This window comes from Genypterus blacodes, unplaced genomic scaffold (genome assembly GCF_046128005.1).
Source record: "Genypterus blacodes isolate CSIRO-AG114 ecotype Tasmania unplaced genomic scaffold, CSIRO-AGI_Gbla_v1 ptg000120l_1, whole genome shotgun sequence".
NCBI classification, from domain to species: Eukaryota; Metazoa; Chordata; class Actinopteri; order Ophidiiformes; family Ophidiidae; genus Genypterus; species Genypterus blacodes.
Genome location: NW_027466923.1, coordinates 2,530,999 through 2,542,406, shown reverse-complemented (window position 1 = coordinate 2,542,406; position 11,408 = coordinate 2,530,999). Strand labels below are relative to the sequence as shown.

Below are 11,408 nucleotides of genomic sequence, written 5' to 3'. Positions count from 1 at the left end.
TAAAATCAAAGCACTCCGTATATGGTTGAATTCTGTATGTCGAGGCATTAATAAAGCATTTTAGCGAATCGAACTGGGGCGAATCTACAAAATGCGCGTTTGTGAGTTTATATTTATCTTGATGAAGATATAAAAAAGTTGTCAAAAGGACTGAGAAGGCTTATTAAGAACAACAGATTGTGACATTTTCAACAGCTGAGAATGCATCGCGTTTGAGGCAGGAAGTGACGTTTAAAGCATCCCAATCTACTGCAAACTTTCACCTTCCTAATACAACAAGGTAACCCGGGTAAGATGTTATTTTTGACAACGTTTCCAATGTTTAGTCTCTGCTTCTTCCTAACATGTTGTTTAAAATGAACACCTTATCTTCTAAACGACGCTGTAGCCCCGAGACCAACGGCAAGTTAGCGTTGGTTTGGTTAGCCTCCAAAGCTAGTTAGTGTGAAACGTGTTAAACACAGCTTAATTGGCTTTTACTGGCTTGTTAAGGTAAAGGGGGAGCATGTGGTCGTCAGATAGTTTGTAAAATGTGGCTTACGTGAATATGTTTTATATTGTTTCACGTTTTGTTTGCGTTTCTTAGATACGGCTAAGCTATATGCTGTCATGTAGTAGTGCTATAGTTCAAAGTGAACTCTAGAAGTACACGAAAGCAGAGATGTTGCACCAAATACTTGAACTTGAACTAAAACGAATTAAGTTTTTCCTTAATGAATTAATTTCACTCCGACTTAATTGATTTAACGAGGTATTATGTGAAAGCTTTACGTGCCCTTGCTTTTTATTTATTTTGTTTCAATACAATATACTTGGCAAAGGCTACATTGAAAGACCATACCCAGGATTTTGACAATTTTGTAATCATAACTTAAATGTACAAACGGTTCAGTACAAACAATAAATAAGAAACTCCACAACCAACTAGCCAAACACTACACATACACCCAATATCTATTATAACCCATTGTTCTCACTGTGTGTGTGCTTGTGAGTACATTTCCCTTAAGTTTTCCCTTTCACTTCTGTAGCTCACTGAAAATACACAAGATGGATATGTACAATTATATTATATTATTATATATATATATATAATTCCCCTTCGGGGATCAAAATAAAGTGTTTTGTTTTTTATACGTGTCTGCATCTGTACAAGTAAATTATGATCATTAGAAAGTGCAAAAGCAACAGGAAATGTTTTTCACTAATGTTACTGTTAACCTACTCCCATATTAGTTTGATAATTGAGCCAGACACTTGAGGTATGTCTCCAAATCTTACTTTAATTGTGGTGGCATCAGTACATTGTAGAATTGTCTTTTTAATAGAATTACTTTTTTAATATACCTGGAATTGTAAATTGGCTTGTTTGCTCTGCCAGCTGCTGCTTTGCTTGTAATTAGTTTGCTGGATGTCTGGTGCAGGTCATCACGTGTTAGCTGGGGTGGTTGATGGTGGTGAAGGCGATGCCTGCCTGCACCTCAACACAGCGGCCAGACAGACAGTCAGACACATTTTCAACCCCTGACTATTTATACAGTTATATAGCTGATTTTTAGTTTTCACAATGACATAATTACAGAGCTCCAGACCTCAGTGACCTCATAGCTGACTGCGGCCATGATTGAAAGTGTGGTTAGTTCAATCTTCAGCGCTTAAGAAAATGATCTCATTGAGTTTAAAAGAATACTTGAACACTGTAAGCAACTTGCTTGATTAAAAATTAAACGAGGTGAAATTGTTTATAGACGTGTGTGTGAAATCCTTAATACTGTTAAATTCATATATATATACATATATATTTACAGAGAAAGCATCAACTACGGACTGCCACATGGATCCTCCTCAGCAATATCCAAGGTCTAACCCTAATCGAGAGGGAAAGCGTGGTCAAAATGCCTCAGCTCCTCCGCGGAAAGCCCAGAAAGATGCCTATGCCCGGCTGCTCAGTCAACACACAAGCAGCAAGTACAGCCTGTATTTATATGAAAAGGAGTTATCATCTCCCAGGGAAGGAAGTGGGCCAAGTGGGCCGGTCAGAGGTCAAAGTGACAGAATGAACATACCCCAGCAAAGAAGAGATCAAGTGCTAGATTTCTCTGATTCGAGCGATTTCTCTCCCTCTTCCCTGAAAAGTAAAGGAGAGGAGAGTTCATTGTCTTTGTACATGGAGAAGCTTAGTACTCGCGGTGGGCAGGACGACCGCGAGAGGAAGCAGGGAGTTTCTGACAGACAGCGACAGGGCCAGAGGAGAGACACCGCCACCAGCCAGGATGGAGACATCGATTCCGGAGAGGAGCTCAGCTCTTTGAAACCGAACGAGTCGAAGAAGCAGCAGCAGCAGCAGCAGCAGAAGAAAAATAATAAGGATCTGAGTGGCGATTTTGTCTCGAAGGAAATTGCTGCTGAAGGTCCCCAATCTCCAAGGAGGGCGGCTGCAAATGAACAAGAGAAGATGAAGAGGTCAAAGAAAAAAGGCCCGGCAAAGAACAATGAAGAGGAGAAAGGCAGAGACGGGAAAAAGTCTCTGGTTGATGCTCAGTCGCCACAACCCAAGACATCTTATGGTAAAGACAAAATCCTGCAACAGCCTCAAGGTAAACTATAGTGTTGACTGTTATTTGTGTAAGTGTGTCTACCCATATTTACTTGTTGTACTGTGAGTGACATTATATATTCAACAATCCTTTTATTTTTCAGGCTCAAGTGCCAATTCACCTGCTGACAGAAATAAGAACAGAGGAGGCAGGGGAGGGAAGAAGCCGGTGTTTGAGTCCTACATGAGCTCTGAGGAAGTTTCCCACTGCCTGAAAAGAGGAGAGCTCATTCAGGTGGTGTAACAGACCTGGAGTCATTCTTTCTAAGTAGCAAGATTCAAGTGAATTACACAAATACACAAAAAAAAAAACATGGCAACACATGGTACATTACCAGACATCACTGGAGAAAGAAAGCACAGCAAGTCAGTTAATTAATATCTCGTCTTTGCATTCCGTCTATGCAGGGACCGTTAAGAATCAACCCCAAGAAATACCACGAGGCTTTCATCCCATCACCTGTAAGTCACTCGCACTCACCTAACACGTCAAAAGTGGGTGCTTCATTAAGTTGTAGTTCTGTAAAAGCAGCTTTGCGTCGGTGTTCACTCTCTCGACAGGACGGCTTACGAGACATATTCCTGGATGGCATCATCGCTCGCAACAGAGCACTAAATGGAGACGTGGTGGTCGTTCAAATCCTGCCTCAGGATCAGTGGAAGGTGAACTCGCTTAACTTTTCCATCCATATATAAATATAATACCTGCAGTGCAATCAGATATTGTACTTCACTCACGATGTTCCCACCTAGTAGCAGTCCACAGTTCAGGTCAGTGGGAACACAGTGGCTAACTCCCATAGCAACAGCTGGCATAATCAGTTTGGTTCTCTGTCACACATCTCCATCAATTTTAATGACATTTGCCCCAAATACCTTGTTGGTGTGTTGCCATTTCGCCTGCTTGTTTTGTAGTCGTCGTGTGTTGTCAGCTCAGGCTTGATGCGGTTGAGCAGATGAGAAACGTGCTGGCTTTCAGGATTTTGCCTCAAACAGACTGGCACCTGTTAACTTCAATAAGGGAGAAGAACAGAAGTGGATCCATGTGGAGTTTTTACCACATTAAAGCATTGCTGAGGTTCAAAAATATGCCAACAGATTCCTTTTCCAGGATGGTGAAAAACACTAGCTGTGAGTGTGTCAGCGGGAGGTAAATATTTCTCTCTCCCTGTGTAGGTTGTGAAGTCGGATACGGACTGTGAGGGTGCCAGTGAGTCAGAGACACAGAGGGAGAAGATGACCAAAACGCCACAGAAGAAGCAAGAGCCCTGCCCGAGGCCTGGTGTTGCCGTGGAAGACCAGTGTAGTGACCAGGATGAGATCATCAGTAAAGCTAATAACATCGCAGGTATTGTATTAATCCACTGTTAAGTCAGACACCATAGATACAAAGAATGTTACTGGTTAATATTCAGTGAGGTCGGAAATTAGGGGATTGTTTTTGTTTATCAACTGTTTCATACGATACACAAATCTTTCTTTTCTTTTAGACAATGCTGGGAAAGGTGAACAGCTGGATGACCCCTCAACCTCACGATCCAATGGAGAAATACTTCAATGTACTGCTAAAGTGAGTCCAGCTCTTATTCCTTTTCCTTATTTAACCTGCCGTTTCGTATTTAATTAACCTTTCCGACTTCCTGTTGTCATCCTCTCCCTCTGCGTGCTAGGTGGTGTATATTGTTGAACGCAAACACTCAAGAGCTGCGACAGGCTTCCTGAAATATCTGCCGGACAAGCCCTTCGCCATGTTTTCCCCCGTGGACCACCGGGTGCCTCGGATTAACATTCCCCTGGCCGACTGTCCCGTTGACTTTACGTCCCGCTCAGGCGACTACACCAGCACCTTGTTTATCTGTCGCATCACCGACTGGGCAGCTGACAGCAACTTTGCAGAAGGGTCAGTGTTGTATGATCAATTCAGTTTCCCAATGCTGCAAACTTGTTGATAATAAAAGCAGAGGGTGCTCGGTAAAACTGTTCAGAGGTGCACTTAGTGTTTTAGCTGATGTAATTGGTTTCTGACACCTATCCTGACTCTCTTTTCTTCCAGGCGACTTGCGAAGACGCTGGGTCAAGCTGGAGAAATCGAACCAGAGACAGAGGGGATTCTGATAGAGTACGGCATAGATTTTTCAGAGTTTTCAGATGAGGTGTTGGACTGCTTACCCAAAAACCTCCCCTGGACCATCCCACCTGAGGAGATGAGCCGGAGGAGAGACCTGAGGTACAACCGGCAGGCCTACGTTCGCTCATGTGTTTCTATGCTTTCATTTTTCCAAAGGCAGCAAACAGTGCAGAACATTTACTTTACCATTTCTTAATGACTCACAACCCACCTTTACCACGTATAGGAGGGAGTGTATCTTCACAATTGACCCTGCTACTGCCAGAGATCTGGATGATGCACTGTCCTGTAAACAACTCCCAGATGGTAAGCTGCCGTTGTTGGTTTGACGAAGGGTCGTGGTTTTTGTGTGTAATGTTTTTACTGACCAACCATTTTGATTTCTGTCTCACAGGTAATTTTGAGATGGGAGTTCATATCGCTGATGTGAGTTATTTCGTGGAGGAGGGCAATGCTCTAGACGCCATTGCCAGCGAACGAGCCACCAGTGTGTATCTGGTCCAAAAGGTGGATGCTCCCTGACAATTTAAACTTCTGGCTGAGCATTCCAGAGCATTTCTCTTGAAGGTTCTCACCGTATGCGTGTGTTTTGCTGCTCCCCAGGTGGTCCCCATGTTACCCAGGTTGCTGTGTGAAGAGCTGTGCAGTCTCAACCCTCTCACAGACAGGCTCACCTTTTCTGTCATTTGGAAAATCACACCCGAGGGGAAGGTATGCTTGCCTCTTTGAATTTGTCAGTCGGTGGGTTTGTGTGTTTCTGTATGTGCTCTGTGCCGACCTCCAGACTGCAACTGCAACCACATTTCCTCCACACAGTGATTAAGATGTGTATCTTTGGAATTGGATAGTTAACTTGAAAGGTAGTTTAACCAATATCGGCCATAATGATAGACGAGATGATCGTTTTCTACCGTACCCGGCTAAAGGACGAACCTGAATTTGTACGATGATGTCACATGATGTGGGTTGGGGTGTTTGTCTCATCGATGCTGTTCTCTGCCCACCCTGTAGATTCTCAGCGAGTGGTTTGGTCGCTCAGTGATCCGCTCCTGCGTGAAGTTGAGTTATGATCACGCACAGAGCATGATAGATGCCCCTGAAAAGATGTTCTCCGCTGAAGAGCTGCCACCTGTGGACCCCGAGCATCCCATCGACGAGATCCACCAGGCTGTACTCAACCTGCACTCCATCGCCAAGCACCTCCGAGCACAGCGCTTCACGGGAGGAGCCCTCAGACTAGACCAGGTCAGTCCTCGATGCCTGGCGTCTCACGTTTTGTCACCATCAAAGTAGACCAAAGTAAGTAGTTGTCCAGTTTTGGAATTATAACATCAGTGAACATGCTCTGTTTTTGTGCTTCAGCTTAAACTGTCTTTCACCCTGGACAAAGAGTCCATGATGCCTCAAGGCTGCTATGTGTATCAGTACAAAGACAGCAACAAGTGAGTTACAAGTCCCCAGATGTATTTACGAGATGTATTTGAATTTTGGGGTATAATCTGACCCTGAATCCATCTGTAGTGCTTGGGTATTCAGTCCTCTGCCTGTCACTCATGCCGTCTAGGTTGGTTGAGGAATTCATGCTGCTGGCTAACATCGCCACTGCCCACCACATCTACAAAGCCTTCCCTGAGCAGGCCCTGCTGAGACGACACCCTCCCCCCCTGGCCAAGATGGTGGAAAATTTGCAGGAGATGTGCGACCAGCTAGGCCTCGACATCGACTTCTCCTGTGCAGGAGCGTTGCATGTCAGTACTCAAAACAAACCAAATGTTGTCCACTGCCCTCTCTGCAAATAACATGGTATTTATTTGTGGTATAGTAAGTGAGATTAGTGATTAATTAACACCATCTTTTTCTGTCCTCCCATCTTGTAGAAGAGCCTCCATGCCACTCTTGGTGATGATGAGTATTCCACTGCCAGAAAAGAAGTCCTCACCAACATGTGCTCCAGACCCATGCAGGTTAGAGTTGGACTTTATTATCATCTGTTTGACCTTTTTGTTCATTTTTTTCATGCTCACTTTTGACAAACTTGCTTTAATTTAAAATAAAATTATTCACTTATAGCACTATTATTATTTATTAGATGTCTATGAATTAGCATTTGCCTAAAAATGTCTTTCCTATGCAGACAGTTCTGTATAATTTTTTCTCAAATTGAAGGGTTTACTAAGAGTACTGTTATATACATTGGAAAGCATTTGGGTTTCTATGTTTAATCCTGGTTATTTTTGTTTTTAGATGGCAGTGTATTTCTGTACAGGTGAACTGAAGGAGGAGAAGGCATTCAAGCACTATGCCCTCAATGTTCCACTCTACACACACTTCACATCGCCCATCAGACGCTACGCCGATGTCATAGTGCACCGGCTCCTCGCCTCTTCACTGAGTGGGTGCACTTACAAAACTCCACGTATTTAAACAATACAGAGACATTCTGTTTTTATTTTGGATCCATCTAATGTGATAACAGAAGAACTTCAGAAAAGACAAAGCAGCCTCAGAGGTCACACAGAGTTGAGCTATTGTTGCTTTTGAGTTTATCTGTACTCTCCTAGACTCCTTTTTTACTTGTATAGCACCTTTCCTATATCCTCTGACCAATTAATTGTTTGTATGCAGAATGTGGCCGTCATCTTGGGCTGACCTCAAATGAAGTCCACAAGCAGGCATCGCACTGCAACGACAAGAAGACGGCGTCCAAGAGAGTCCACGAACTCAGCTCAGATCTCTTCTTTGGAGTGTTTGTGAAGGTTGGTAACCAGATAGCACACAGTAAATAACATTTTCAACATATTTTTTATCCGTAAAAAAAAACAGATATGAAACCAGCTTGATAAAAGCAGAGGGAAGAGACAAAGGGATTTGGTGTAAATCCTCACATTAATTCCCTTTTTCATTCTTAAGTCAATACAGAAAACAGTTTCTCATGACCTAATTAGAGAAATACTAGCAGGAGACTTTCATATGGGGTATTGTGGAATCTAAGATTATCCAGTACCACAGTCAATTCAAATTTGTCCTGCAATTCAGATGAAATCCCAATATGTAAAGACTAACGAACTATGAAACTAAGCCCTTTGTGGTCAAGATCTGCAGTATTGTCTTTGTCTGCACTCCATAGGAATGTGGCCCTCTGGACTCTGAGGCCATGGTGATGAGGGTGCTGGACCAGTCCTTCGACGTGCTCGTTCTCCGCTATGGCGTGCAGAAACGAATCTACTGCAAGGTAAGCTGCAATACACTATATTCTCAGTTTGTAATTACAGTCTTAAAAAATATATATGTACATCGCACCTTATAATGCCCGACTGACCTTCAGTACCTGTATGACATTGTTGACATTAATTAAGTGTCTGGGCAATTTTTGGTGGAAAACATTTATCTGCATAGATTACGGAAATAGAATTGGTTGGTAATATTTTGAAAATGTTGACAAAATATGTTTGTTAAACTTATAAATTCTATGTCACTACTTCAAATGTGGCAGAAGCCCAGGTTGGAAACACTATAGTGACCATAGCATGTTGCATTGACTGTGAATTGTAGCATCATGTGACGTTGTGTAGCAGACATCACAATTTAATTTTGTCGCTTACAAAAAAGTAAAAGTGGATGGAAACTTGGCTATAAGTACAGATATTCACACCAAAGATCCGCAAGCAATGAGAAATGAGACGGCATGAAACCAAACAACGGCAGGCTGCAGGTGTAGGTGAAATGACAGTGTGTTTCCACCTTCAGGCCGTGGCAGGCCTGGAGTCATTCCACCATCGCAAGGTGGGGAAGAAAGTGGAGCTGACCCTGGTGTGGTCAGCAGAGCAGCCACAGGATGGCCGAGTGGAGCAGGTAAGAAACACAACTACTTAGAGACGATGCAAAGTGGAGCCACTTTAATTTATTACACAAATTACAACAGAGAGCCCTATAGTAATTTAATGTTTCACTGGTTTGATATAGTTCTGCACTTTGGGATGGTAGTAAAACACCAAGTGAAAGCTTTCTTTGATCGTCTATGACAGTGATGTGAACTTAGAAGTCAGACAGGCACCAAAGTACACATCATCTTTGTGTTGAACTATCTCCAACATGGTAAACAACTTGGACAGAAAACAAAAAAATAGAACACAAACTAGATTGTTAGATGAGTTATCCTAGCCAACTGTGTTCTATAATATTGGATGTATCTTGTCTACAATGTTATTTAATCATCTGTTGTTTTTTTGTCTACAGATAATTTCAATCTTCACTTTAGTGGAAGTGCAGCTCAAAGCTGACAATGCGCCCATGAAGTACAGTGCAATACTCAAGAGGCCTGAGAACGCATCCTAAACACTGTGATGAGCTGTTTGAACTCTGGATTTGCACATTTTCTCAGTAAAACTGAGATGTGAATGTGAGTAGTGTCCCACAGTAGATAATAGAATCACTGCGGTGAGCCTGGAATCACAGATCAGACGAGTCAAGTTTTAGTTGAAATTCACACTCAAATTTTTAGCGTTTAGTTGATGGACATGATAGATATTCCCTTTTTTTGTTTTATCCCATTAGCCACTCGTACATATGGCACTGCCCATTTTTCCAAAACGTATTAGTGTTTGATATTTTGTTCTGGATGCTGCCGTTGGTTTGGTTTCCATATATTTTCACACAGTATGAATATCAACTGGTAGATTCATGACATTTTGGTTGAGATGATGATTCATCACAGTAAACATAGTCTTTTGGTTGTAGTTTTGTCACTTGTATTGTTGCCTGGTGATGCAGTTCAGCCTCTTAAATCAGGCTGTGCATAAAACTGCATTGTTGCGCAATGATAGAGTAGCTTTGACACCAATATGAAAGACCTGATGGATTATGTAGTTTATAATTAAGCTTTGCAAGTTAGATATTCATACTGTAGTGAAAACTAGTGACAGCCTGGAAAGGAGGGATAAGTAGGGATCTTAAGCATCCTGCCTTAGACAATGGTCTGTATGCAGGGGTGTTGGTATGGTAACAGGCTCCCTCTTATGAATTGTGACCAACGATGATGAAAGCCCCAAGATGACTATACATTTTGTTTTGCAGTATATACATTGAGCTAATGATGTCCAAATATACTCTAATGTGTGGAATTGGTTTCCTTGAGAACTTATAAAACATCAGATTCCTATTGTTGTAATGAATTAGAGTAGTTAACAATCCTTGCCTTGCTTGCGCGGCTGTGATATTTGACACATTTCTCTTTTGCATAGATTGATTTGAAGGATCTAATCGTGCTTTTGTATTGTCTGTTGAACAAACTTAGCCAGTCAAGTCTTACAAAGTTACTTAGTTATTTCAGTCAGTGATATAACAGACTCTGAAGAACGGTGAAGAATCCAGACTGTGCAACATCTAATGCTGTCAAAATGCAGAAGTAGTAGCAAAATTTTCACTACATCAAATTACCAAAACACTTTGTTGGCCAATATAATTTGCATAGTAATCTCACAGCTCCCGCATGTCAACCGTGACGATATGTCGCCACTGTGTGTTTGTGTTTACAGTGTTTCGGTCCTCAGGACTGGCTGAAGGAATAGAAACAAACAGTACATTTCATTTCAAGTTATTGCATAGTTATTTTTAAACTAGGCTACATGTTCTGTCTTCTGTGCAAGTGAAGCCAAAGGAGAGTTATTTATTATCTCGTCATTGTTTAAATACAAGATATGGGAATGACTTGAATGTGATTGTAATGCTGCTGTAAGTTGCCTTTAGGTCTTAATGTGTTTTATGTGTGCACATAACATTGGATTTACGTGCTTTTCTATTTCTCTTGTTTTTTTTAAAGAAGCTTAAACTTGGCTTGTGAAGCGCAGGTGCATTTTTAATGTTAGAACTGTGAATTTGAGCCTTGAGTCTAATGAACACATGATTTAATATTTCAATGCACCTGTAACTGCACATTTTAAAATTGTAATGGTTTTCGCCTTTCCTTTTATTGAATAACTTGCCTCTTTTTTCTACTTCTTTACTCACTCGGCCTAACTCACAGTGCCGTGTGGTATTCACGCAATTCAGCCGCTATGTCCGCACATGTACTTCAGTATTTAATATGCAATCAGTCCCTTTACTTTGGTTGTCTTTTTTTTCCTGACAGGAGTATGATGCTACCAGCTAATGTTTTTGTTTTGCCCACATGGACTGGCCATATGTGATGTGAGCTTAACTGTATTTTAAAACCAATAGGGGCAGATTTACTAGGTGTTTTGCAGAGCTTTTATAGACTGTAACCGTGGAATCAATTCAAAAACTCAAAACTAGGGCATAATTCTTGTTAATTATGCCGCTAAATTGGCACCCTCAGCGGTAATTTGCAGCATGCTTAGTAAATCTGGCCCTGAGTGTTTCTCGTGTAAAATAACTCAACTGGCTTTCAAAAGCTGTGAATGTACAGCACAAGCAGTTAACATCTCAAAAAGTCAATAGTTTGAAATCTTAACTGCTTTTTAAAGCCTTTTAATTTATATTGTGATGTACGTTTGATTCTTGTCAGTATCGAAAGTGCAATTGTACTCAATAGAGCAATAGTTGGTTGTCTTTGTAGACAAATAAATGGGTACATGAACTCCATAGCGGATAAATGACTCGGTGCCGTTTCATTAAGTCTGAACTTTGGCGTCATTGAAGCAGTAAAGTTGAACACAACACAGTGAA

The 11,408-nt window shown here is 41.6% G+C and overlaps 1 protein-coding gene across 2 annotated transcripts; it reads left to right on the top strand.

Moving 5' to 3' along the window:
* The first annotated feature begins 213 nt into the window (after positions 1–213).
* dis3l2 (DIS3 like 3'-5' exoribonuclease 2) lies at positions 214–11,321 on the top strand. Of its 2 annotated transcripts, none has more exons than XM_076162174.1 (21): positions 214–280; positions 1,809–2,597; positions 2,701–2,831; positions 3,005–3,058; positions 3,158–3,259; positions 3,773–3,944; positions 4,087–4,166; positions 4,267–4,496; positions 4,650–4,823; positions 4,951–5,030; positions 5,119–5,231; positions 5,328–5,435; positions 5,736–5,969; positions 6,087–6,166; positions 6,289–6,472; positions 6,602–6,688; positions 6,969–7,116; positions 7,350–7,480; positions 7,852–7,956; positions 8,472–8,576; positions 8,961–11,321. In XM_076162174.1, the coding sequence occupies exons 2-21, from the start codon at positions 1,835–1,837 to the stop codon at positions 9,057–9,059; spliced, it is 3,180 nt and encodes a 1,059-aa protein (XP_076018289.1). In that variant the 5' UTR covers positions 214–280; positions 1,809–1,834; the 3' UTR covers positions 9,060–11,321. The 2 variants fall into 2 exon arrangements, with proteins under 2 accessions (XP_076018289.1, XP_076018288.1); XM_076162173.1 differs by having other exon boundaries at positions 214–289.
* Positions 11,322–11,408: the final 87 nt, after the last annotated feature.